Source organism: Diorhabda carinulata, chromosome 9 (genome assembly GCF_026250575.1).
Source record: "Diorhabda carinulata isolate Delta chromosome 9, icDioCari1.1, whole genome shotgun sequence".
Taxonomy (NCBI): Eukaryota; Metazoa; Arthropoda; class Insecta; order Coleoptera; family Chrysomelidae; genus Diorhabda; species Diorhabda carinulata.
In genome coordinates, this window is record NC_079468.1 from 3,077,238 (window position 1) to 3,105,055 (window position 27,818).

General features: G+C 33.7%; 1 protein-coding gene across 4 annotated transcripts in view; it reads left to right on the forward strand.

The window, feature by feature from the left end:
- The window catches only part of LOC130898110 (protein held out wings), a 165,046-nt gene that overhangs the window by 119,036 nt on the left and 18,192 nt on the right, over positions 1-27,818 (forward strand). Inside the window, exons 4-7 of one of the 4 annotated variants that reach the window (XM_057807163.1) lie at positions 2,206-2,346; positions 8,955-9,057; positions 9,202-9,531; positions 16,266-16,359. In XM_057807163.1, coding sequence (XP_057663146.1) covers positions 2,206-2,346; positions 8,955-9,057; positions 9,202-9,531; positions 16,266-16,348 — 657 coding nt within the window. In that variant the 3' untranslated portion in view covers positions 16,349-16,359. Of the gene's footprint in view, positions 1-2,205; positions 2,347-8,954; positions 9,058-9,201; positions 9,532-16,265; positions 16,360-16,397; positions 26,067-27,818 lie in introns of those variants that run through there. The other 3 variants (XM_057807164.1, XM_057807165.1, XM_057807166.1) reach the window with 3 other exon arrangements.

Below are 27,818 nucleotides of genomic sequence, written 5' to 3' on the forward strand. Positions count from 1 at the left end.
ACAGGATGTCACGTTTTTTATCGTTTATTTGAAATAACGAAAGTTATTTTTGTATGTAAAAGAATTGCAAACATAGAATTGATAACTTTCGTCTATTTTTAGAGAAATTCTCACTGACTATAAATAGTATTTCAAAATTCTAATAAAAAAGAAAACAAAACTGGAAATCTTACGAAACTAGTTAATCGCTTTTGACACCTGGCCAACCAAGACGTAATTTTATGTCATATAATGTATCCACATCTACTGAAATAAATAATTATTACCATGACGGTTTTATACTAAATTAAATTTTCAATTTTTCACGCTACAAAGAGGATATTTTGTAAGTACCAATAATGTTAATTTCCAACTTTTTGCCAGAAAATTTCTTTTGGAGTCATCTTTGAATCGTAACAGTTGAAACGAAACGTTTTATTATCTTCGAAAACTGAGTCTTTACCAGGTCTGGCTATTAAATAACGAGACTGGTTACGAAAAAAAGGTTTTATTATAAAAATTATTCTACATATACTATATACTCCCCTCTCGTCGCCACACACCTTTCCATACGTTTTTTCCATTGATCTAAGCAGTGCTGGAAGTCTTCTTCGGTGAGGACCTTCGGGAGCTCGGCCGTTTTTTGCTTTACCACTTCAATCGACTCAAATCGGGTCCCTTTCAGATCAGATCTGTTCAAGGAAATCTGAGCAGAGCCGTTGACGAAAGAGCTTTTGGTCAGGAGCCAGACTTTTGAGCACTTTTATCATGTATAATTCCTAGTGTACAATTTTTCTAACCGTTTCTTTATCAGCGTTTACAACCTGGACCCTCAGTGCTCTCTAGGCCCTCACTGAAGCGCTTACACCGCTCAAAAACACGCGCACAAGTTAGAGAATTGTCCTCATAGGACTATTGCAACAATTTATAGCACTCAGTCGGAGTTTTTTTTTCAATTTAAAGAGAAACGTTAGTTTCAAATCGCTACTGCACAAATACTATACTAGTGACGGAGACGTGTTTTGGGACGTACATAGACAAGATATCTAGATGCCAAACGCACTACTCGTTTTTTACCCCACCCGTCTAAGGCGCCCTCTAGGCGCGCCGTCTCGCCAGACCTCATAATAAATTTAAAACAGATCCGAAATGAAAGAAAGGGTAGGAAAAAAGATTCCTGAAGATACCAAGGAGTCCAATAATTATAGAGGAACATTCCCGTTACGTACACCTCTAAAGATTTTTTAACAAACAGAAACTGTGAGCTAAAATAAAATCAACTTTGACAGCGACTCAAAGTAGATTTCGGAAAAGTAGAAACACACACTATAAAAGAAATAATTTGTAGAAAAATGGTAAGATTCAAACCATTATACATTGCGTTCCTAAACATGGAAAAAGCTTCCGATAGAATTCCACAAACGAAAATATGGAAGAACGAGTCATAAAGAAAAGTTAGCACCAAATTAACGAGAGTCATTTAATGCATTTACAAAGAAGAATCATTTGCAGAAACATGGAATTAGAGACGTTCACGGGACAAGAAAGAATGCGAGGATAGATGAATTAGTTAAACTTAAACTTTATATTGAATACCGACAACTATATCTGAATGCGTTTTTGCAGATGCAGATAACCAGAAAGATCTACACGAAATTTTAAACCACTGGAACCCTATATTAATAGAAAACGAAATGAAGATGAAAATAAAGGAAAACTAAAGTTGTAGTAGTGGAAAATGTGACGAAAAAAATTGAAATCAGAGTTAGGAATCGTGTTGGAAGAAATAGGAAGACAGATTAAATAATAGAATAGATAAGGCGAACTAAGTATACCATGGGTATGAAGAAAAGCAATTTATAGTTCTGTTGCTGTGAATATTGGGTATTGACAGAAAGGTATAGAGATGTACTACCACAAAAGAGTGAAAGGAGTAACTAGAAATTGTAGAGTTAAAAACTCGCGTACAAGAGAAGGTTTTAAAGTAGAATCCATACAAAGAAGAAAGTTAAATACTAAAAAAAGAAACGATAAAAGGAAAACCACGAGCAATATGGGGTAATACAAGGACCGAAGCGACAGAAAGGGTATTTCGACATCAATCCATAACAACCCTCAAAGTAGTTTATGTTAAAAATAAAACAGTAAAGTTCTTCAATTTAGTTAAAATTCTGAAGTAATCATAAATCCTTGTTTCAAGTTTGTTTTTTGTACTTTTCTCTACAGGAAGATCAAAATAGAGGGAAACCAAATTGGGAGCACCTCTCAGATGAACTCCACGTCCTTCTTACAGTCGAAGATACAGAAAACAGAGCCCAAGTTAAATTACAAAGGGCGGTAGAAGAAGTCAGAAAACTTTTGGTACCGGTAAGTATCATTTTATTCACTTTTTGATCATTATTTCTCGTAAACTCAAGTTAATTTTGTTAAATTTAGATCAGCATTTAAGTGATTTTTCGATTAGAAAACTATTATAATCAACTAGATGAAAACTACAAAACGCCTTCCGTTTCAAAGTTTCACACAGATTTCTAATAATAAATAAAGACAAGTGGCATACAAAATACTTAATAGAAACAGTATCGAACTTAGTAAATTTCTAGTGATTTCGGCTTCTTCGGATATAATTAGATTCATATCGAGCAAATGATTTATTTCTACCATATTATTATTAGGGCACCGATGTAGTAGGTAATTATAGACAAATTACTTGGATAAGTCATCGAAAATTTAAAAAAAAATGTTACCAGAAATACTTTTATGGAATTAGTACTAGAATTGCTGCTTAAGTTTTAAAGTATGGCAACACTGATGTGGATATGTCAAATCTGTCATCGCCATGACGAAGTTGGCGTTGTTAATGGTGAACGTTTTGTCATACGAGTGCTATTTGAGTTGTTGAAACGTTTATCTTGATCAAAAAATGGAATTTAGTCGCAAACATTTTCTATGATTTTTGATTAAACTAACAGCAATGTGTCAATCAACTCGCTTCGACTTTTGGGGATGAAACAACATCTCGATACACCGTGTTATCGACTGGTTTTCCAGAAAACATCGATGCTGATATTTGGGCAGCGACGAATCATGGATCTATGTATATGAACCCTAATCTAAACAACAATCGCCTGTATGGGTCTTCAGTTATTCACGCACGAAGCTTTTGGTCGCCGGTTTTTTCGGAATAACTGGACATGTCGCCGCCGTTCCATTGGAGCAATGTAGAAGGTTCAATTCAATCAAAAACGTTTTTGAACAGTCCAAACATCGAATTGATGGGTCATCCGCCGTACAGTCCTTGTTTGGAACTCAATGATTTCTTCTTATTCCCGCAGATCAAGAATAAATTACGAAGTAAACGTTTTTCTACACCCTAAGAAGCGGTTGAAGCGTTCAAATCATTTGATTTGGAGATACCTCAAGTGTATAGATCATAATGTAGAATATTTTGATATATCTCAAAACTTCTTCTTATTTAATTCTCCACGTTTATTTAATATTCATTAGAAATAAAATCTTGTCCAGCCCTGACTTTATTTTTCATAAAATAATAGTCTTCTTTCTAATCAACATTCTCTTGATGTACTAAATGCTTAAGGCCATATAGTGAACTTCTCACTTAAGTAACATTTTTCAAAATATTAACAGGTTATGCGGCTATTTAATTTAGTTTGCCAATAAATTATAATAAATGTCAATTAAAGTCTTGAGAGAGAGAGAGAGAAAACGAGGCCTTCAGAATACAAATTTTCTTATATATTTCTAATTTACATCGTTTCTCAAGGTTTATTAGTCAGGTAGATGCTAGTCTGTCACTTTATGTTTAATGGACAATGGACGAATTGTTTAAATAAACAATTATACGTGCTTTTTGGTATCTTGAATAAATATATACTCAAAATTTCATCATGTAAAGGTACTGATCGTATTAAAGTCTTATTACAGTATTTTTTACAATCTACTTTTGTAACCTAAAATTCAATAATACCTAAATTTATGGCATTTTATACTATTATATTATAATACTCGGCATTTTCCTTATAGTTTACTCTCTCTCTCTCTCTCTCTCTCTCTCTCTTCTAGCCGTTTTCTATCCTTTGGATATAGGCCTCTCTCATATTTTTCCAGTTTTCCCTGTTCTGTGCCACTTGGTACCAGTTAAGTCCGGCTGTTCTCTTGATATCATCATACCATCTTTGTTGTGGTCTGCCGGTGCTTCTTTTCTCCCCCCAAGGTCTCCATCTTGTTATTTTTCCGCTCCAGTTGGTGTTATTTCGAGCAACATGTCCGGCCCAGTTCCATTTAAGACTACCTATTCGCCTCACTATGTCCTCGATTTTGGTTCTATTTCTTATCCACTCATTGGTTTTATGGTCTTTAAGGGTTATTCCTATCATTTTCCGTTCTATTGATCTTTGATGTACCTTTAATTTATTCAAGATTTTCTTTGTTAGGACCCATGTTTCACATCCGTGGGTTGTTACTGGGAGAATGCATTCCATGTAAACCTTGGTTTTTAGTTTGAGGGGTAGGTTGGAGTTGAAGACGTGTCGCATCTTCCCGTAGGCCGCCCATCCTAGATGTATTCTGTGGTTAATTTCAAGTTCTTGATTGGTTTTACCCAATGTTAATTCTTGACCTAGGTAGATATAAGAGTTCACTTTCTTTATCTGTTGTCCTCGCACATTTATACTCTCTTTGTTTGTCCGTTGGTTTGTCATGAATTTGGTTTTAGAAATGTTCATTTCTAGGCCTACTTTTCTTGCTTCTTGTTGTAGTTCTATAGTTTACTAATAAATTTCAATTTTATAATCTTGATTTGATTACCGTTCGGCTTGTTACGTTTTTCTCCAAACATTTTAAATACTCCTTTTTTCACGTATTGTGGTACAGTAGTCACTTCTGATTTCATTCGAGAAATTCAATAAAATCTCGGAATGTACTCGAAATCGTCCTCTACCTATCTAAAAGTGTTCAAATCAATGTGAAATTTTAGTGAATCATTCTTTATATTCCCTGGTAAGTTTTTCTTTTTAACTTTGCTTGGCATAAATTATAGTCTAATTATACCAACTTTAAACAGTACTGTGATGTGATGATCGAGTTGATAAAGACTTAACACGGGAAAAAAACAGTAAGAAAATTATTGATTTGCAAAATAGCAACTTTGTATGTAATATGCCTCATAACGGCTTGTTACGTTTGTCTTCAAACATCTTGAATGCTCCTTTATCCACTATTGTGGTATAGTAGTCACCTCCCACTTCATTCACGAAATTCGATAAAATCTCGGAATGTATTCGAAATCGTCCTCTACCTATCTACCCTCAAGTGTTCAAATCAAAGCGAAATTTTAGAAAGTTTGCTTTATATTCGCTGATAAATTTTTCAAAGATCTTTTTAACTTTGCTTTTTTATTATAGTTATCTTTATTCCTATTTTCTATTTAATTGGGGAACAGAACGAGTAAGTAGAACAGATTTGAATAAAAAGGAACCATAACATGTAAACAAACTGGATTTATATACAATTTTCATATTTTTTGAAATTTTACGTTTTCAAATAGCATTCGCAAACTGTACATCGTTACCTGTGCTTTTGTAAGCTGAATGTGATACTCTATACTAAAGAAAAATGCATTTTTCTCTTGGATTTAATGATTTATTCTGAAAAAGCAACACATTAACATTTTGGCCGAAAAAACTTGACATTAATAACGTGTATTCCCTCCTCTTTCATTGCTGATTGCTTGAAGTCGGCGCGGCATCCCTGCAACACCAATCTGTCGCCCCAACTCGTCCCAGACATGTTCTATGGGATTCATGTCTGGATTGCGAGTTGGCCAGTCAAACCGCTTAATTTCTACCTCATCCAGATACTCCCTGACAATTCTGGCTGTATGTAGTCTCGCATTATCTTGCATAAAAATGCCACGTTCCCCCATAGTCACCATGAAAGGCATAACACGGTCTTCTATCACCTCCCTTATGTACCTGTGAGAGGTTAGGGAGCCATTTTCTATGTACGAGCTGGTACAGAGATTCCCTCCCAAACCATAACTGACCCACCGCCAAATGGAAGACGCTAGTCAATGCAAACTTCAGCATATCTTTCCCCAGGTCTTCTCCACACTCGTCGACGTCCATCCTATCCAGTTGGGCAAAAACGCGACTCATCTTAGAATAATACCCAAATCCAGTCATCATTCCAACGAATGTGATCTCTAGGAAATGTCAATCTTGCAGTCCGATGCTGGCGTTGCAACGAGGGACTTGTAACCATTATTCTGAATGACAGACCAGCAGCATGAAGTCTTCTTCTAACGGTCCATTCACTAACGTTGACATTTCTCACTTCTTCCAACTGATTTCGCAGTGAAACCGCAGTAGCTGTCCTATTCCCCAAACTTGTGGACACCAAAAAACGGTCCCTGGACTTCTAGTAATCAGCCCAGTGTCCAGAAAGCGCTAGTACACCCTTTGCACACCACAAAGACTAGCACCAACAATTCTTGCAGTTTCACGTTGCCCCCGATTATCTTGTAACAGCGCTACAATTTTTGCCACAACAATCGGATCTAAAGGCATTATGGGCCTGTTAAATCACTACACTTTGAAATCGTTAGGTTTTACACAACAACAGTAAACTGTAAAACAGGCAAATCATCAAAGTCGTACTCTAATACATCGAATGACAGCTGTCAAGTGTCAAAAAAAATTTGCTTTAACGCCTACTAATCCTTATCAATATTGACGCTAAAATTACTCGCAATTTCTGAATTGACCTCAATTTTCGTTCGCCAATGTATTTTTCTAAATATAACCAAACAAGAATCTGTTCTATTCTATTGATAATGATCAACATTCTGGTATTGCAGACTCTGTTCCCCAAATAAGTAGAAAATATGAATTTACACGGAAACTATTATACAAAACTTGTATAAAATAAAAGAAAATTTCGCTTTGATTTGAACACTTGAGGGTAGATAGGTAGAGGACGATTTCGAATACATTCCGAGGTTTTATCGAATGTCGTGAATGGAGTGGGAGGTGACTACTATGCCACAATACGTTAAAAAGGAGCATTCAAGATGTTTGAAGACAAACGTAACAAGCCGTTATGAGGCATATTATATACAAAGTTGCTATTTTGCAAATCAATAATTTTCTCACGGTTTCTAAACTATTTATATTTGTGTACATACATCTAAATGAGTTCTCAATTTTTTTTCACGTGTTAAGACTTATATCAACTCTATAATTTATGCCATAACAACTCGATCGGATTAAACATGTAATAATATGGTGGAAGCCGAATTATTTCGTGACTTGTTTCTTTTGCATTTTTGTCACATACTTTTTCCTTTGAAAAATTATAACTTTTAACAGTTCCTAACTATTTTTGAACATTATAACTTTCGTGAAAGTATTCGTCACGTTCGCACGAAAAGTCTATTACTGGAACCTGGTATCTTATTCTTTCGACTACTATGGTATGACGCATTATCAATCACGATACAGCTATTCTTAATTAATTTTGAAACAAATCTTCGAAAACCACCACGGTTGAATCCCGGTGATGATCCAGATCGGATCAATCCTTCTTCTGGCTCCGCATGTAGAATAGTTATCCTTTCACCATTATTAGATGAAGTTTTCGTGTCACTTCTTTTTGAACCATTAACCCATCCTTTACTGAGTGTATCATCATAACTTCCAGAGTATGCCACAAAGTTGTAGTGAAGCAATTAATCCCACCATCAGTTTCCTGGAACAGTCTCCGTAATACTGACGATAACTTTTTGTCTTTTTGAAAATAAACCGATGCACTTTGGTACACCATTGTCTTATCGTGGTTTTTAGGAGATATCACAATTTTTTAAACTGTTCAAGTTCGTTAAAGCTGAAGTCTCTTTCGATGAAAATAATTTTTCGTGTGCTCGCTCTACCAATTTATAAATAAACCCTTCTAACTATCATTTTTGCTTCAACGGGCAAACTTTTTGTAATACACCATCGAACTATATAATACACACTCAAGGCTCGAAATAAACTGACACGGACAAAAGCGTTGGGACCATACATAATCCGATCCTGTCAGGGTCAGGCGGATAAAAAGCGGCCCGTGGGCCGGATACAGCAGCAAGACAATTTATTATTACAATTAACTATTATGAATTGTCAAATTTCTTTGTCCTAAAATAACACTTGTAGTGTTTTTGTCAAAAAAAAAAAATTTGGTCAAAGAAAAAACCGCACCAGAAACATTCTCCGGTCCTAGAGACTTTTTGAAAATCTCATTATAGCCCGTGCTTAAAAGAATTTGCACAAACTGTTCGAGAGGCTACAACACAACAATTGAAAAACACTAAAATGTCTTGGGCTAGTTAGGAAGCTTTATATTTGGGTAATTTACGAATTGAAAGAAAATCATTTAATACAAAGAATCAAAGTGCGATGTGCACGAAATTAAACCGCCCCTTACTTGAAAAGAATCATCACTGTGGATAAAAAATGGGTTCTGTACCCTAACATGGTTCGAAAATCATCCTGGAGAAAACATGATGAATCTGCAAAAACCATCAAACCTCAAGCTATCAGATTGTTGTGTTTTTTTAGCTGTTTCTAAATAACCAAACGATTAATTCTGATGTTTATTGTAAACAATTAATGAAAGTCTTGGCAGGGAAGCGATGCCGCATCCCCTATACAGCCCTGATCTTACACCATCTGATTACCATTCATTTCGAAGTTTGCAGAATTCTTTGAATGGACGAACTTTCACAAACGACGATGACCTTCAATCGCTCCTGGTCATGAAGCTGAAAGAAAGGTGGCAAAAGGTCATTGAGCGAAATGGAAAATGTATAATTGATTAAAAAACTATTCTTTGTTGAAAAAAAAGTTTATTATTTCATACTACAAAACTGAAATGACCGCCAACCGAATTAATAATATTTTTTATTTTATATTCAGCAAGCCGACGGAGAAGATGAATTGAAAAAAAGGCAATTGATGGAATTAGCTATAATAAATGGCACATACAGGGATTCCACGACGAAAGTGGCTTCGGTAGCAGGTGAGTTATACACTACATTTGTTGGTTAGGTTCAAACGTAAACATATATTTACATTAAATAAATAACTTTAAAACCACTTTCTATCTATAATTTATAATTTTCACCCCGTTTGAAAGTTATAATGTTGTAATAAATGTTGGCAGAATTTTTGATTCCAGGTTGCGAAGAAGAATGGAGGCGGTTAGCCGCATCTGCAGTCGAAACTCAACGCCTGCTATCGCCCGCCATACCCGGATTAGCTACACCTCTAAGAACTCCGGCAGCACCATTGGGAGCCCCGTTAATATTGTCGCCGAGAATGTCGGTACCGACGACAGCAGCGTCCATACTCAACGGATCCGCACCACCGGGGTCTCTTCTTTCTCCCGGTGATCCACACGGGCTCATCTACACCCCCTATGCCGATTACACAAATTATGCTGCCTTAGCTGCATCGCCACTGCTAGCGGAATATACTACGGCTGATCATACGGGTGGGTTGTTCGCCCGTTAATTTTTTTCTTTTTAATTAATTTTTTTCTTTAATTTCTGGCGGGTAGTACTTTTTTTTATTAGTACTTATAATCGGTTCGGTGTGGCTGTTAAAAAAAATATCCAATTCAGTTTCATTCGAGACAAATTATTCTTATAATCTAGTTTAATTTGGTTTTGGTCGAGCGAAAAAATATCTATATATATATACATAGTGATTCCGAAAAGTATCGGGATGGAAACAATTGTGTAAATGGGACTATCTAACTAAAACGGTTTAAAACTTTTCTGCACTTGGTAGTTTCTCTCGGGGGTGATTAGCTCGTTTTAAAGGTAATTAAACCGTCAATGTATGATAAAAGAATGTTTTAACACGTTGACTGCCATGTGTACAAAAAATGATCCGTAGTTATTGGTAACTAGATGTAAAATGACATCAAATATCCAATTAGTTTTATACAATTATAGATTAAAAATAAATTTTCGATTGATAATATAATTATTGATAATTTTTTTGCTTTTTTTTCATTATGAACGCTCACTAGTGTATAAAAGTTTTAAGTCATTTAAGAGTTTTGATGTCTCGTTGGAGATTCTTCGATTTACAGAAACTTATGGTTCCATCCTGGGACTTTTGGGAAATACTATATATATATTAATATAATTTAACATTTTAACAGCATTTTTGTCCATCGAATATATATTATTAATAATTTTTGGGAAAACTGTGTTAATATGATTGGAATTTTGGTTAAAAAATAATTTAAATGATTTAGTACACGAAATTTTAATACAATATTTTTCTTTGTGTAAATAATTTATGATAATTCTGATCATATTAACAATATTTTTCTTTTTTGTGGAAAGGAAAGTGTATGATTTGGAATGTGTCTTATAATTTGGGCAAACATTCGAATATCAATACAGTTTTTGATCAAAATTTTGAAATATACGTTGTTGAATTACTCTTAGCCGACAAAGTTTTTAGATAGTGCTAATATCATCAATATATACCCATATTTTTTTTGGTTAATGCAATTCTTACCAAATTCTCCTATAATACTTGTCTACTTTTCTTTTAAACCGATTAATACCACATCTACCTACCTCTTAACGTTAAAAACAGCTTGTTTGGACCCCTCAAGGATTCGTGCAATTGTTCAATTCCAATTCCATCATCTACCATCATGTTAACAGTATTTGGTAGACTTTATCGTTTCTTTTATAAACGAATGTCCATTCGTAACCAGATTTCTGAGGTCCTGAATTAAAATTAAAAACAAGATTTTCAAGGTTCACTATATATTTGAAATAAAGAAGACCTGGGGAAGTTGTTATTAACGTCAAAAGAAGCTTTTTAGAACCTCTCAAGGATTCGTACAATTGTTCAATTCCACTTCCATCATGTACCACCATGTTCAAAATATTTGGTAGACTTTATCATCTATTTCATAAACGAATGTCCATTCGAAACCAGATTTTTTGCTACAAGGATGCCTGAGGTCCTGAATATAAAATAAACACAAACTTTTGAAAGTTTACAATATATTTGAGAGCAAGATGACATGAAAGCAGCTTGTTTGGACCCCACATGGATTTATACTATTATTCAATTCCATTTCCATCATCTACCATCATGTTAAGAGTATTTGGTAGATTTTATCATTTTTTTCATAAACCATTGTCCATTTGAAACCAATTTTTTTGCTACAAGGATGTCTGAGATCCTTTATAAAAGTAAAAACAATCGTTTGAACTTTCACTACATATTCGAAAGCAAGAAGACCTGAGGAAGTTGTTATTAACAGCTTGTTTGAACCCTACAAGGGTTCGTACAATTGTTCAATTCCAGTTCCATCATCTACCACCATGTTAAGAGTATTTGGTAGGCTTTGTCGTTTATTTCATAAAGGAATGTCCATTCAGAATCAGATTTTTTGCTACAAGGATGTCTGAGGTCCTTTATAAAAAGTAAAAACAATCTTTTGAACTTTCACTACATATTCGAAAGCAAGAAGACCTGAGGAAGTTGTTATTAACGTCAAAAACAGTTTGTTTGGACCCCACAAGGATTTGTACCATTATCCAATTCCACTTCCATCATCTACCACCATTTTCAGAGTATTTGGCACACTTTATTGTTTCTTTCATAAACAAGTAAACAGATTTTTTATTACAAGTCCTGTATAAAATGTAAAAGCAAGTCACTATACATTAGAAAGGAAAAAACCTTGGAAAGTTTTTCAGTTCTACAACAAAGTGATTTCCTTTTTTCCAAAATATACATTTTTACTTTATATTCGTATCTAAGGTAATAATGTTTTCACTACCTTTTGATGTGGTTTCTTCTGTACCCCATGGAATGTCTTCCAACCCTCGTGCATCAAAGGAAGTAATTATTTTACCAATTACTTGTAAATTTAATTTTTCTTTTATACCGAAACTTGTTATTAATGTTTTGATGTTAAAATATTTGAAACTAATTCTCTCTTTTTTTTGCAATTTTTTTGATATCGAATATTTCAAAATTAATTAATCAATTAATTAAAACAACATACAGCCTAAAATTATAAGACAATATCGGTTTAGTTTCTTGGAATATCAGAAAAACAATTTCAATTTATTTGATTGATTTTTTTCATAAAAATAAATTTAATATATTATTATATAAAATATAATTAATTTCGTCCAGGTTTTATATAAACTTTTTAAGAATTAATCAAATATTGAAAATAATTTTCTGATGAGGAGTAGGCTTCTTGAATCTACGTTCTGATTCTTTTTTTTATTTGAATTCTTTCGAAAACAACTTCACGTACTATTTCAGACCCTTTAACGGATAGAAATAGCAACCGAAGGTAAAAAAATTTTTTTTACAATATTTTTACATTTCTGTGATACTTAACCGCTATGAAGATGAGTTTGTATGTACTTGAAAATACAAATCAATATGAAAAAAAAAAGATTCTACTTTTCATTTTTTTTTTAATTTTGCAAGTCATAGATTTTAAATATATAAATATAATATTTTTAAATTTATACATATATTTTATTTCTGTACGTCAAACGTACGGTTGGGTCTTATAAGGCAGGTGAAAAAATAGAGGAATCATAGCATTTTTTTTAATATTCAATTTTCCACACTACAATAGGTCCCATAGGAACTACTCAGGTGGTGTTTACAAAAGAACAAACTCAAAATATCTTCAATCAAAGCCTGGGGATATTTTCTGTGTCACATACCTCATTAAATATTTCTTTGGTGTTTCAACACATACAAAATGATGAAACTAGACTTAGAAAACAGTTTCATTTTTGTTTTAAAGTATCCATCCAAAGTTTGTTCAATTTTGCATAGTAAACATTTATGTCGAACCTTTTAATGGACAATTATAAAATATTTAATGGATAAGACAAGTTTTTAAGTCCTATAGATTGATTTCCTTCCACTCTTTCCTATATTTCGTTATCTAGTACGAACTTCCTCTTTTTTGTCTCGTTCTTCTTCTTTATCTGACATTTTTTCTCTAGCAAACTCTCGGTTATTATTCTTTTAGATCCATAGTTTATTATGCATTTTTATTACTCATAATTGTTCCCAATATTTTCCTTTCCTTGGTCTTATTTTATACTGATCTATCAGGAGACGGCTCATATTATATTGCTTGAAACCATTGTGAGTTTTACAGATTGAAAATAAAAAATCTATCTGGAGACATTTTCAAAGATAAGACAATCCTTTTGGACCCATAGTTTTCCTTGGTCTTATTTTGTACTGATCCTAACCAAATTTTGCTACACACAGTCTTTTCAGTCCTATAGATGGTGATTTCCTTCAACTTTCCTATTTTTTCCTTGGTTCTGTTCTGTGTCTACCATTTTTTTTCTAGCAATCTCTCTGTGTGCCCTTGTGACCGTAGACTGTATTTTTCTGGATTCATAGTTTGTTATTCGTTCTTATTAATCATAATTATTCTCAATGTTTTCCTTTCCTTGGTCTTATGTGTGTCTTTCGTGTTCCTACATAGACAGCAGTACTACTACGTCTAATATTTTTAGTGTCCTTGTTCTGTTTATATGGGTTCTAGTATATCCCTTTTAATATAATGTGGATATCCTTATTTTAGTCCTGTTTTGGTTTCGACACTTCCTGATTTTATTTATTTTGCCTTGAACTTTGTTTTTGAACCAATACATCGCAAAATTGCTATGAGGACTTTATTTTATCTTTCTTAAGTAAATAGTCAGTTGTTTTTCATTTTTTTAGTTTACAATCAGTTCCGTTATATTTACAGATATTTTATATTTTGTGTACATATTATTTTTATCAAAATAATCCATTTTTTTTCTTAAATGTGTATAGAAAAGCATTTATTATCTTACTTTTAAGATATTTATTTCAAAAGTAAGTTTTTTCTCTTAGTTATCAGATTAGGATATAGGTGTATCAACTTTTTATTAAATATTCTAACGTAAAGGAAAACTTAAATTATTATTGTTATTCGAGGCTTTAATTGTTTTTGAGTAGCTACAAAGTAGTAATTTGTAGGACTCGATAGGCATTTCAGGTAGTTTTTCAAGGCCATGGTATCACACAAAAGTTGGCAAGTCTTCTAATAATTCCCATAATATGAACAACATAGGACAGTAGGACTTCAAAGACAAATTTCAACTCGTGGAACCACAGAATATACAAAATCCGCAACTTTTCTGACTGATTTATCTTCGGTCTAATTTTATGTTTCATTTAAATTCTGGTATAAATTAGTCTCTCTTTATATCTTTAAAACAATTCCAAAAGATGTTCTGAAACTCTAACTAGGTTTTACTTGAAATAATGGACAGCATATTTACATAACTGTACTGTATTTTGCGACCAAAATGATCTGTTGCGTTCCCTTTTCTTGCTATGGCAGTGGTAATCTTCAGTGCATACCACTGATCTATGAATCCACAAAGTTCAAGCTCCGAGGCTGTCAGAGATCTCCATCTTCTATTTCATATGCTCCCAGGTATAATGTTTTGGAGTTTCATAACATAATCTGCACCTATAGTCTTCATATGTCCATTCAGACAACAGACTTCTATTAATATTTATAGACTGTCTTTGTCTAATTCATTAGATCTTCCATAGTTGAAGTTTCCCAGGAATATCTGTGCCTCTCTCAACCCCTGTAGATTTTTCCAATTACTGTTTTACCCCTATCTACTGCCTCTTTCAGTATTTTCTCTATTATTCTATAACTGATACCACTGAAGGGTTTATCTGCCCTTTTTTAGCAAGTCTATCAGCTTTTACGTTCCCTTCCGCTCATAGTTTTCGTATCTAGTTCATTTAGCTTGTCCAGGTATTCACAAAACAGTTTAGATTTTATGACATTGGACCTTTGAGCTCTAATAATTGCTTACCTATTGAACAAGGTGATAATGTCCTGTTTGCGATAATTCCTTTTTAAATTGGTATAGACATATCTTCTATTGCTTGAAAATACTTGGTATAATGTTCAGAATGTTTTGTTCTGAACCCATATACTGATCTTCCAGTTTTATCTGCTATTTTATAGCGATTTGTATACCATTTGATGGCAATTTTTTTCATTTTTTGTATGGTGTTTTAATACCCTTTTTCTCTATAGATTTGATAATTTTTTGTATGGTGTTTTGACATATGACAATTGACAGAAAATATTGACAATTGACGCCACAATGGGTACGTCAAAATTCACCATCATTGAATCACTTCGACCCCAAAATCTACGCCCACGATCTATGTTAAAAGAATTAGTTGTCATTTGTGAAACACAATATTATTCATGTAGTGATTTTGATGAATGTGAGATGTGAAAATTCACAATTATAACTGACGAAATAGTCTCACTCTAAATGATGATTATCTATGGTCATACGTCACCAATATGGCGTCGAATTTGATGTATACTTAGGGTTGCCGTCTATCAGGGTTTCCCCGAATTTGTATTAGTTTATTAGTTTAAATAAACCACGAGGAGAGACTGGTTGGGATTTATTTGTAAACTTAGTTTAATATTTTGAAAAATATGGTTGGTATGGGACGTTTAATTAAAAACGCAGTATACTATGGATGTAATTTACTGCCAGTAAATCTTGAATTTTTTTTGCCATTTACACAGTACGAACTGAAATTTTTAAAGAATTCTGTGGAAAAATAAAAATTGCAAGAAAATAATTATTTACCTCAAAAATTAAAAGAAGTACTTTTTAGGTTTTTGATTAAAAATTTAATTGAATTTCGTTAGGTTTGTTATCTTATTTTTGTTTTCATATTAATAATTAATATTTTATTTTAAAGATGAAAATATTCCAACTTAAACAATTTGTTACAAATTCCGATTCGTTAGGTATAATTAAAATGGTAATAGAAGGTGGTGACTAAATTTAATTTTGAGATCGTAAAATAAATAAAAATGTGATTTATGCATATGTTTAAAAAATATGTTGACATGTCCGGGTTTGGGGTTTTCGCGCGTTTGTCCTAGTTACCAAATTTTAAAGCTGGCAACCCTGTGTATATTGATATTTGTAGGTTATCCCTCCAATTTTTCCAATAGAAATGGAAGACTTACCAACTTTGGTGTGATGTAACTTCGAAGGCATTCTGAAAAAGATGAGTTGTTAGCTTTATTTTGAATTTTTTTCCATATTTTGGGAGACTGCATTGTTTAAGATGTCTAAATGAACTAAAAAGTGGTCTGTATAGGTGCGGCAGCTGCGGCTGCGAAACAACGCCGTTTGGGACAGATTAGGGAGCATCCCTATCAGAGAGCGGGTGCGCTCTCATAAAAACTGACAAGGTTAGTTGACTGTTTTACTTTTTTCTATTTGTTTTCAGATGTTCGTCCCTATGAGAACCAATTATATACAATTTACCTACTATAAATTTAGAATCTTCAGATATTTATCTAGTTTAGATTTATAAAAAGTCGGTTAAACCCCCTGGGGGATTTTTAAAACAAAACTAATATACATATATTTTAATAGACCAGGAATCGGTAACATTGAAAGTCCCGTCGTAGCGAAATTAAATAATTTTTATTTAAATAAATAGAACACAAAAATAGAAATAAATTAAGCTCGGTATAAGTCGATTCTTATGGGCGAAACAATGTAAAAAAGAATAATTAAAAAAAATGAAAAAATGTTTTATCGTCATCGCGGATAATAATTTTTTTAATGTATAGAAAATTTCATTGAGTTTTAGAAAAAAAATCACGAAAACCACTTTTTTTGTCGGAAGGGTCTGGCATACCAATTTGAACTGTGTGACGAGGGTTAAAATTTCTCTATCACGACAGAAAATTTTTTATTTTATTTATTTTTATGTAATTTTTAAATATATCTTTGTATGCGCGCTGAAAAACTGCCGGAAAAATCCCGCATACCACCTTGAAGTGCACGAACTATATTAACATCTACTCCAAAATGTTTATGTTCAATAAATTTATTTTGGAGTAAATGCTTTTTGTCGAATTACTGTTATTACATAATTATTGTGATCAATACAATTACATCAATAATAATTATGTTTCTTGTTAAATTACTCTTGTTGATTAATGTTTTTTTACATACATAATATAGTTTAGTACAGAGCACTGTTTTAGAGGTTAATCGCAAGAGTCATGGAGAATAGACTAGACTAAGAGCTGGACTTTGAAATTCTCCAGCATTTATAGGTGGAAGCTTTTGAAATGTGGCTATTTAGAAGGATCCTTAAAATAAAGAACGAGAACTATTAACCATTGTAAAGAGAAGGAAAGCTTCCAACTTTGGCCACATTTTTAGAAATCAAAAATATGCCTTGTTACAGATGATCATGGAAGGGAAGATAGAAGGCAGGCGCTGCCTGGGTAGAAAAAGATTTTCATGGTTGAAAACCCTTCGAGATTGGTTCCATGTATGTGTTGCCGTAAATGTAATTCGCTCGACTGAAGACCTAGCCAACCTTCATTAGAATGAAGCAGGCACTAGAAGAAGAACAAGTCTCCATGGTTTCTATGTATATATTTATCACATTTCTCTAGTTCAGATGAGGCATTTTAGAAGGTAGAAGCTATTTTGTCCCTTCAGTCTGCTTCACCTTCAAAAAATAATGTTGATAGTGCAAAATTTGTATTATTCTTAAATTTTTTTGCAAGCACCAATGACGAAGAAGAATTTTTCAATTCTAGAACTATTCCTCCAAGCTGGAAACTATGTCACAAAAATTTGTATTTATAAATGCAATGTGGGAAAATGCCATTTGTATTTTATTTGAACCAACTGAATGTGGATGGCAACGGAACCAAGTTGGAACCCTTGTGGTTTTAAAGACCCAGCGGCAGCACCTTCAAAAATTGATGAAATTCTTAGTGGTCAATTAAATGAAGAAGAAAGTGAAGGATCAGAAATTGAAAACCGTTGTGATATAGATGAAATTGATTTCGATGATTATTAATAAATTTACTAATTTTAAGAATAAACTCTTGTCAATTATTTTATTGTTTCAATTATCTAAAATAAAATTCTCCTATTATTACTTGAATCATATTAATCCTCATATTCTTTTAAATCTAAGCAGAGAAAAAGACATTTTATTCCATAAAAAGCATTTACTCCAAAATAAATTTATTGAACATCTTACATTTTGGAGTAGACGCTTTTTGGGGGGGTTAATATGATTCAAGTAAAAATAGGAGAATTTTTATTTCAGATAATTGAAACATTAAAATAATATTGAAATAATTGAAAAGAGTTTATTCTTGAAATTAGTATGTTTACTGATAATTATCGAAATCAATTTTCATCTATATCACAACTGTTTTCATTATCTGATTATTCTTCATTTTCTTCTTCATTTAATTGACTACTAAGATTTTTTCAACTTTTGAAGGTGCTGATGGGCCTTTATACCACAAGGGTTCCAACTTTTTTTTAGATAGGAGTTGAGTTACCTGAATAAATATAAATAATAAATAAAAAATTGATTCAGTTATACATGCACTATTATTAAACATTGAACATCAACTGAAATATAAAAAATATTTTCTACTCACACCTTGAATCCACAAGGCATATTCTTCTCTACAATTAAATGGTATAGGCGTTAAATTTCCTGTAGTATGAGAAATGATAGTGATTATCATTCAAATCATTTAAATTTAAACTTAAATCCGCATATTTCAAGTTTTTAATTCGTCTGAAGCGTAGGACACTTTGACATTTTTTAAAAGATTCTTCTTTCGAGGGGAACTGAGTAATCTTCTCCTCAGTAGATGTATTGCAAATGAAATACTTCATTTTGCAATTACACAAATAGGAAAATGTGACACATTTATATATATAATTGCTCCAGCACAAACTACAACATACTGAATTAATTGTCACTACGACACAGTACAAAAAAACAATATGATTGGATGATATTCAAAAATAAAAAAATATAAAACTTCTTTCTAAAATAGAAAACGAAATGACAAAAAATTCGACACTGGAAGGTGAAGCAGACTGACTGAATAAGACTAAAATGCCCAAAGACAACCTTACTTATATGAAATAGAGAAAAATAATAAAAATATATACGAGGTCTGGCTATTAAATAACGAGACTGGTTACGAAAAATGATTTTATCATAAAAATTATTCCACATTTGAATGCTCACCTCCAATATATTCCTCATCCCTCGCCAAACATCTTTCCGTACGTTTTTTTCCAAGCAGTGCTGGAAGTCTTCTTTGGTGAGGACCTTTAGGAGCTCTGCCGCTTTTTGTTTTACCGCTTCCATCGACTCAAATCGGGTCACTTTCAAAGCAGATTCTATCTTCGGATGTTCGAGCACTGGAGTGCGCTTACTGGCCAAAAACTGCTTCACAGATAGCGCGTTTTGGGCTGGTACGTTGTCCTGGTGCAAAATCGGATCGTTTTTTACGAACTCGTTCTCGCAGTATTGCCAAAACTCACAAATAGTAAATCTGGTTGACAGTGTGGCCATCTGGAGCCGATTCACGATACCGTTAATGTCACTAAAGCGCTCGCACCACTCAAAAACATGCGCACGAGATAGAGTCGGAGTTTTTTTCACTTTAACTAGGAATTTGAGAATGATGCGTTCCAAACCGCACCCGTCTAGGGCGCCCTCTCGTTATTTAATAGCTAGACCTCGTACATAGAAACCACGGAGACTATATAGTCTATTCTCCATGATAAAAACTATTTTAACTCTTGCGATTAACCTCTAAAACAGCGCTCTGTACTAAACTATATTATGTATGTAAAAAAACATTAATCAACAAGAGTAATTTGACAAGAAACATAATTATTATTGATGTAATTGTATTGATCATAATAATTATGTAATAACAGTAATTCGACAAAAAGCATTTACTCCAAAATAAATTTATTGAACATTTTGGAGTAGATGTTAATATAGTTCGTGCACTTCAAGGTGGTATGCGGGATTTTTCCGGCAGTTTTTCAGCGCGCATACAAAGAAATTTTTAAAAATTACATAAAAATAAATAAAATAAAAAATTTTCTGTCGTGATAGAGAAATTTTAACCCTCGTCACACAGTTCAAATTGGTATGCCAGACCCTTCGGACAAAAAAAGTGGTTTAGGTGATTTTTTTCTAAAATCCAATAAAATTTGCTGTCGAATACATTGAAAAAAAAATAATATCCGAGATGGCTACTACTAACTATACTTAAGTTCTATTTATTCTATACCTGTGACGGGACTTTCAGAGTTACCGGCTCCCCGCCTATAACGATACTTCATATTTATTCTACGACTTTAGTTATGTGTTTAAAAATCTTTTCGTGGGTTAATATTTTAGCTGACGTTAGTTATAATTTGAAGGATATACGTGTGCTACGATGGTTATCCGCAAAATTTAGCAGTTTTTTCAATCAGTATTGGGTGTACTTTTTATGCGGGTTGTGAAAAAAAAACACTCTTCGTTCAGTCATTTTATTGTTTGAGTAGACATTCTGCTAAATTTAGTAAAAAAAAAGGAAAGAAGGATCGGTTATACATACACAATTTTAGGTTACCATATTTAAGTTTCAAGGCAAAAATACTGTTAGTTTGTATATATATATTATCTCGTTAGATTTTTAAGTGAAACATAAATTTTTAGTTATTCCAGTCCGAGTAAATAGAATCTCAAAATATCCTCGACCCTCCCAGTGACTATATGTCATCAGTGAAATATATTTTTTAATTTTAATTACCTTATTTTATTTTTAGAAATATTTGTAGTTTTACATAAATTATGGAAATAAAAAAAGACATTTTAGTCAATACATTTTTTCAAAAATAACGTAAACATATTATATATATTTTTAAATCTATCTATATACTGGGTGTGTATAAACTCACCCGCCAAACTCAAACTACACATACTTGATGTGATTTTATGAACTTATAACCAACCCTTATCCAAAGGTTCTTCTTTTTAAAGATGTGACGAATTATTTACCGCAGAATTGCACTTTTATAGATACAAGGTTTCTCAAAATAAAGTTCATATTAAATAAAAAACAATTTTGAGCCCCGGTGCGGTCCATTGGCCCGCAAGTGAACTTTCCTCACAGCCCAAAGCTGTCCTAACGACTGCACGACGTATTTTTTTTTCAAACTTGTTCCTTGGCTCAATGGACTGTATTTAAATATGTTTTACAGTTTGTTTGGACCGTCCTGGGCTCTTGGAACGTTACCCTACACTTGGTCCCATTTGATTTTTTTCCATAATTTCCAACTCCATTGTAAAACATTATTCAACATAATTCGAATAATATTTGACTAAAATTTTTCATCTGTGACAAATAGGGTGATACTTCAAAGAACTATTATGAAAATATTTATTTCGTGATTGTAAAAACACAAAAAAATTTTTTGGGCTCATGGGAAAGTTTATCAAGTTTGGTTGGGGCTCAACGTGTCAAGAAAAATAAGGAGTTTATTGAAAAAATGTTTATTTACATTACTTGAGAATTTATTTCTTAAAAATAACTTCGTCCAAAAGTAACCAGCATTCATTTAATCAAGCGCTAAATTTACCTATGACGTCTCGTCGGGTATTCTGCCATTTCGCGACGGATATTTTCTTTTATTTGTACCAGGAAAGTCAGTTTGCTAGCGTAAACTTTCGATGTCACAAAACCCCACAGAAAAAAGTCCATGGGCGTTAAATCGGGACTGCGCGGAGGCCAACTTATACCACCTCGCTTGTAAATCAATTTGCCAGGAAAATATCACGAACTCGTGGCAGAGATTTATTTGACGTGTATTTATTTGCTCTATTCTTCTGGAACCTTGCTTTTTGATTATAACCATTGAAGAAGTATTCTAACATCTGCCCATAACGCTCTGAATTCACTGTAACCGCGTTTCCCTTTTTATCTTCAAAAAAGTAAAGGACTATCATTCCTCATCGCAGCCCATACAGTCATTTTTGAGCGAATGTAGGGGCTTCTAATGTATGTGTTTTGGATTGATTGCACTCCAGTGCAATTTACTTGTTAACGTATCCATTAAGAAGAAAATGAGCTTCATCCGAAATTAAGATGTTGATAAACGTTGGAAAGCGCTCGGTTTACGAATTCAAACCTCTGACCAGCATCTCGAGGCTTTAATTTTTCCACCAACTGAATTTTGTAACTTCAAAATTTTTGTAATATGCGAAATAATCATAATCTTTGCACGTTTAAAGCGACAGCACGCTTTCGAATAGACAAGTCAGGCTCGTCACGAACAAAACGAATGACACTGTCTTCGTTTTTGACATAGAAGAACTTGGACGCCCGGAATTTGGTTTATCCAGTGTTGTCAAACTTCCCAACCCATTTTCAAAACGGTCGAGCGCCTGGAGCATCATTTAAATGACGAACGTGACAATTTTCTATGTTGGTAAACGTCGGAAAGCGCTCAATCATCTGGTTTACGAAGTGAAGCCTCTGACCAGCATCTCGAGGCTTTAATTTTTGCACCAACTGAATTTTGTAAGCGTGTAACCTCAAAAATTTGTGTAATATGCGAAATAATCATAATCTTTGCACGTTTAAAGCGACAGCACGCTTTCGAATAGACAAGTCAGGCTCGTCACGAACAAAACGAATGACACTGTCTTCGTTTTTGACATAGAAGAACTTGGACGCCCGGAATTTGGTTTATCCAGTGTTGTCAAACTTCCCAACCCATTTTCAAAACGGTCGAGCGCCTGGAGCATCATTTAAATGACGAACGTGACAATTTTCTATGTTGGTAAACGTCGGAAAGCGCTCAATCATCTGGTTTACGAAGTGAAGCCTCTGACCAGCATCTCGAGGCTTTAATTTTTGCACCAACTGAATTTTGTAAGCGTGTAACCTCAAAAATTTGTGTAATATGCGAAATAATCATAATCTTTGCACGTTTAAAGCGACAGCACGCTTTCGAATAGACAAGTCAGGCTCGTCACGAACAAAACGAATGACACTATCTAGGTTTTCGACCTAGAAGACCTTGGACGCCTGTTTTTGTAAAACTCACGCGCAGCCCGTTTTCGAGAAACGCTCTAAAGCGACCATTTTCCCAAGAGCCAGGCTATCGATTGACTTACCTTCCGCGCCCCCCAAATAAGATGAACTTTTTTTTGAGACACCTGTTATTATAAGGGTTTAAGGTAAAAGGGTTTAAAAAAGAAACATTGCATAGAAAACTTTTTATCATTGCAAGTCTATACCAAAGATGTAGAGAGTGAGAATGACAGCATCATTTCCAATGTTTTCAATGTTCTCTGATGAGGAATTTTTGATTGAAAGTAAATTAGGTTCAATGGACTTGACACCGCGTCTAATTTTTGTTGTTTACGTTTGTCGCGAGAATTTCTGTACATCCTGTATATAATTATAAAATTTAGTCGTCGTTATTTTTGCCTTGCAATTAGACATTTTAGTTTTTAAGGTAAGATAGTACTATATGTACACGTTGTACCTCACTGAATGCCACATCACGTGATTAGCTAGTCTAAAAAAAAATTTTATACATATTTTTTTATATTTTTACATAATGTATTTATTTATTTTGACGTTAATCTTTTTTTGTATGCAATGTTCGTCCTTCTTTCCTTCGTATAATGAAGCAAAAAAAGCGGCATTTTAAGGAAGGAAATATGTTGAATCTTAGTATTATAGGAACTCACTGAAGTTGCATTTTTTTCTCATTGCAATTTTTGTGGGATACATTTAGGTTGGAGTCTGCAGCATTTATTGATTCTAATGAATTTACCTTAGAAAACACATCCTTTCATGAAAGTGCCATAAATATCAGATTCTATAGTTACGAAATGAAACGAAACTATTTACAAATAAAACTTATTTATTGTGTCCCCCTTTCTTGCTATGATACTGGGGATCCTCAGTATTCACACCTGATGTATTAATCCCACTTTTCGTAGAAAGTTCAAAATGTGCGATGGCTGTAGCCGCCAGAAATCTTCGTCTTCTATTTCTCACGCTACCAGATGTAATGCTCTCGAGTTTTGTTGTTTCGGGAGAATGTAGATGAAGGTTTCATCCTCTGCGCAACAGAATCTGCACGTTGCATTCTCCACTAAACCTATCATCACCCCTCGACAAGCCCTCTTAGAGTATTCGTCTGTTCTTGCCCAGGTTAGCCCGGAAAATACGTATAAAAGTTGAATAATAACTTCATTTTTATAATCATTCATTTATTTTCATAATTACAATATGGCCTCCTTCAAAGTACTCAACGCCCTTTCCATTTTTGGATGTTGATGGCTTCTACGTCTCCCAATTGTCGTCCCCGATGCACTATTTTGCATTCGGGGACAAAAATATATCACAAGAGGGCAAATCGGGTGAATAAGGCGGGTGGTCTTTCACTGTAGTTGAGCTTTACAACAAGCTACGTGTGAACGGGCCACACGAACTCTGATTCGACTCTAAATTTTATCGTTTATCGTTTTTTTGTTTTCGGTTCTCCTTTTAGTTTCCATTTCTTGCTTTGAGATTTGCGCTTCACATCGAATTCGTAAAAACCAGGACGCTTCCTTTGTTTTTAACCAATCCCCACAACACACAATCCTATTTGCTGCTTCCTGTTCGTCATTTCACGTTTTTGTGTCAAAATTTCGTGAACGATTGTTTTGGGGATTGACGACTCGTCAGCCATCATTTTGAGTGTCAATTTACGGTCTTTAAGAACACAAACCCGAATTCGTTTTCATTTGAACTCGATGTCGACGGATGTCCTGGACGAGAAACTCTTCGGCCTTCCCGGAACCACTTGTTCTTCATAGTTGGTTCCTTCAGATAAATGTCTCCGTAAACTTGTTCTAAATACTTGAAAATTTCACGGTAATTCTTACTTACGTTTGCAAAAAATTAATTTTGATGCGCTCCTCATCGAATTCGTAAAACCAGGATTCGTCTCCAATGATGACTAGGTTGAGAAAGTTCCCTCTTGCCTCTTCTTTCGACAAATCCCCACAACACTCAACCATCTTCGTTTTCTGTTCTGGAGTCAAGAGATTCGGTACGATTTTCGTACACAATGTTTTCATTTCACGTTTTTGTGTCAAAACTTCGTAAACGATTGTTTTGGAGATTGGCAACTCGCCAGTTATCATTTTAACCGTCGATCTGCGGTCTTTAAGAACACATGCCCGAATTCGTCTTCATCAGAACTCGATGACGATGAGTGTCCTGACGAGAATCTCTGCGGCCTTTTTAAGTACTTGCTCACAGTTGCCTCCTACAGAGAAATGTCTCCGTAAACTTGTTCTAAAAACTCAAAAATTTCACGGCAATTCTTGCCTACATTTGCAAAAAACTTGATGTTGATGTGCCGTTCCTCAATAAGAGAACTTAACATTGAAGGGATTGACTACAGTAGCAGTAAAACCTGACGAAGTCTGCAATCTATAAAATAAAGATATACTTCAACGTATTTTCCGGACAAACCTCGTATTCGTTCATCCAATAGATCTGGTTAAAGCTTTCCAGAAGTATATTTGCCTGTCTCAACCCCTGTAGATTGTCCTGGTAACTGGTTTCATCCATATTTATCTTCTTTTCCAGTGCTTTGTCTATTGATCTGATACAACAAAAGAGATCAAGTCATATGAAAGGTTTTTCCTCTTCTGTTTTAGTCAGATATTTCTTTTCCCTACGTTCCAGAGTGTTCCGTGATCCTATTTGGGGTTTATAAATATGTTTGACAGATAATTTACAGGCACTAAATATTGTTAAAAATGCCATTTTTTTTTAATTAAGTACTTTGTCTAAAAAAACACATCGAGTCTTAATTTTAAAACGTTTTATGTTTGACCAATATAACAATTTTAATTCGATTTTTATTCGTATTTCTGCGTAATAGTCCAGTGGTGAATTCATTAAAATCAGTAGAGACTCTACTTTTTTTTAAGTAGTTTTATATACCTTTCTATAGTATATTTTTTGTATGTTGTTTTGTTGACTTGCGCCATTGTGGAACAAAATATATTTATACGAAATTACAACAATGATTTTATTTCAGCGACCCCCCAATTTTTTTTAATCAAACCCGACACAGATCAGGGTGACTGGCGATTTTAAAAAATAATTTTTTTATCAGTAGAACAAAACGTACTTTTCAAGAGTCATCATAGGATATTTTTAATTATTTCTACAATTTAAATATAATGAAAATTATTTCACGGTGGAGTTTGGTATTTTATGCGTCTTGTTCTATTCAAAAGTAATAAGCGATTTTTGTAAGGATGTTTTGTAATCTCAAAAAATCGCTTTTATTTTCTAAGATCGCACAACTATATTAGTTAATTTAATCTCATATTTTTTCTAGTATTAACTATTGCCATTAACACTCACAGTAATAAATCATAACTTTTTCTAATTCCACAATTTTGGCCAAGTTCACTAATTTTTTTTCGAATGAATGAATGATGATATATAATAACGTATGATTGTGTTCCATATGGCACTATATTAAAATTGCATTAACATTTTTTTTTTTTGTACAGTACGAAATAACATTTTTTTGCCTTTTTCTCTAATATAATTGATCGAATCTTATTACCAACCAATCGAAAGTCAAAAATCTAGAATATTTAATTTTGAAAATATATGATAAGCAAATTATTGTTTCTAAGATTTTTGTCTTTTCGCAGAAACCGAATAAACCGATTAGTTAAAAAAATTTTTTAATACTACTACTTAATCAGGACTCACAATTACACATCCTGGTACTTTAAGCCTTCCATGGACTCATATCCGGCTCGAAGGACCAAAAAGTGTAATTGTGAGTGTTGATGAAATAGTTATTAATTTTATATTATCCGTTTAAGTACTCATTTTATATTGTGCTACAACCCATAGCGTGATACGAGGGTTGATTAAATATAAACTGGAATTTTGCTACGAAAACTTTTATTTTTAAGTTACAGAGCGGAAATTTTTTTTTATATAGTCTCCGTCACGCGTTACACACTTTTGCCACCTCTTCGGATGCATTTTTCGTAAAAATCTCTCGGTTTGTCCATAACCATTCGGTCACGGAGGTTTCTACCGCCGCGTAGTTTTCGAATCGCGATTCACCAAGTGCCTCTTTCAATGTAGTTGATAAATAATAGTCATGGCGACAAATCGGGACAATAAGGAGGCTATTCCAGTGTTTCCCAACCCCATTTTTACAACGTTTCAATATAAAGCGTTGTCTTGCAGCAATATCACACTACGGATTGAAATATTTATATCTGTAGACAGGTTTCATCATGTTTTTAGGATTTTACTATAATAATGAGCGTTCACTTCGTAGTCGTGCGTTTACTCCAAAATATAGTGGGGAACCCAAGTCTCGTCTGTGGTGAATATTCGGTGCAATAAATTTTCTATTTCCTCCTTATACCCCTACAGGAGATGCAAACTTTCCAGCGTATGAGTTTCTACCCAAAATTCAGAAGTCTTAGCACCCATTTGGCCGAAAATTTGCTGTAATCGAACCGTTCATGGATAATGTGCTCAATACAACTTACGCTGATGCCCAATCTCGTTCAGTACTGCGTCGGTTTCCCAAAATTAGTTTTTTTTTACAGCACCGACGTTATCACCACTACTCGGAACGCCATTCATACACTTGTGTCTTGGAGAATAATTTTCGATAAATTTCCGCGGATTTTACATTATCTTTGACCAAAAATACTTTACGCGGTAGATTCTGGTACATCTTTCTCGCTCTTGGCTCTAAGCGCACTAAAAAGCGAGGTTACGCTTAGAAA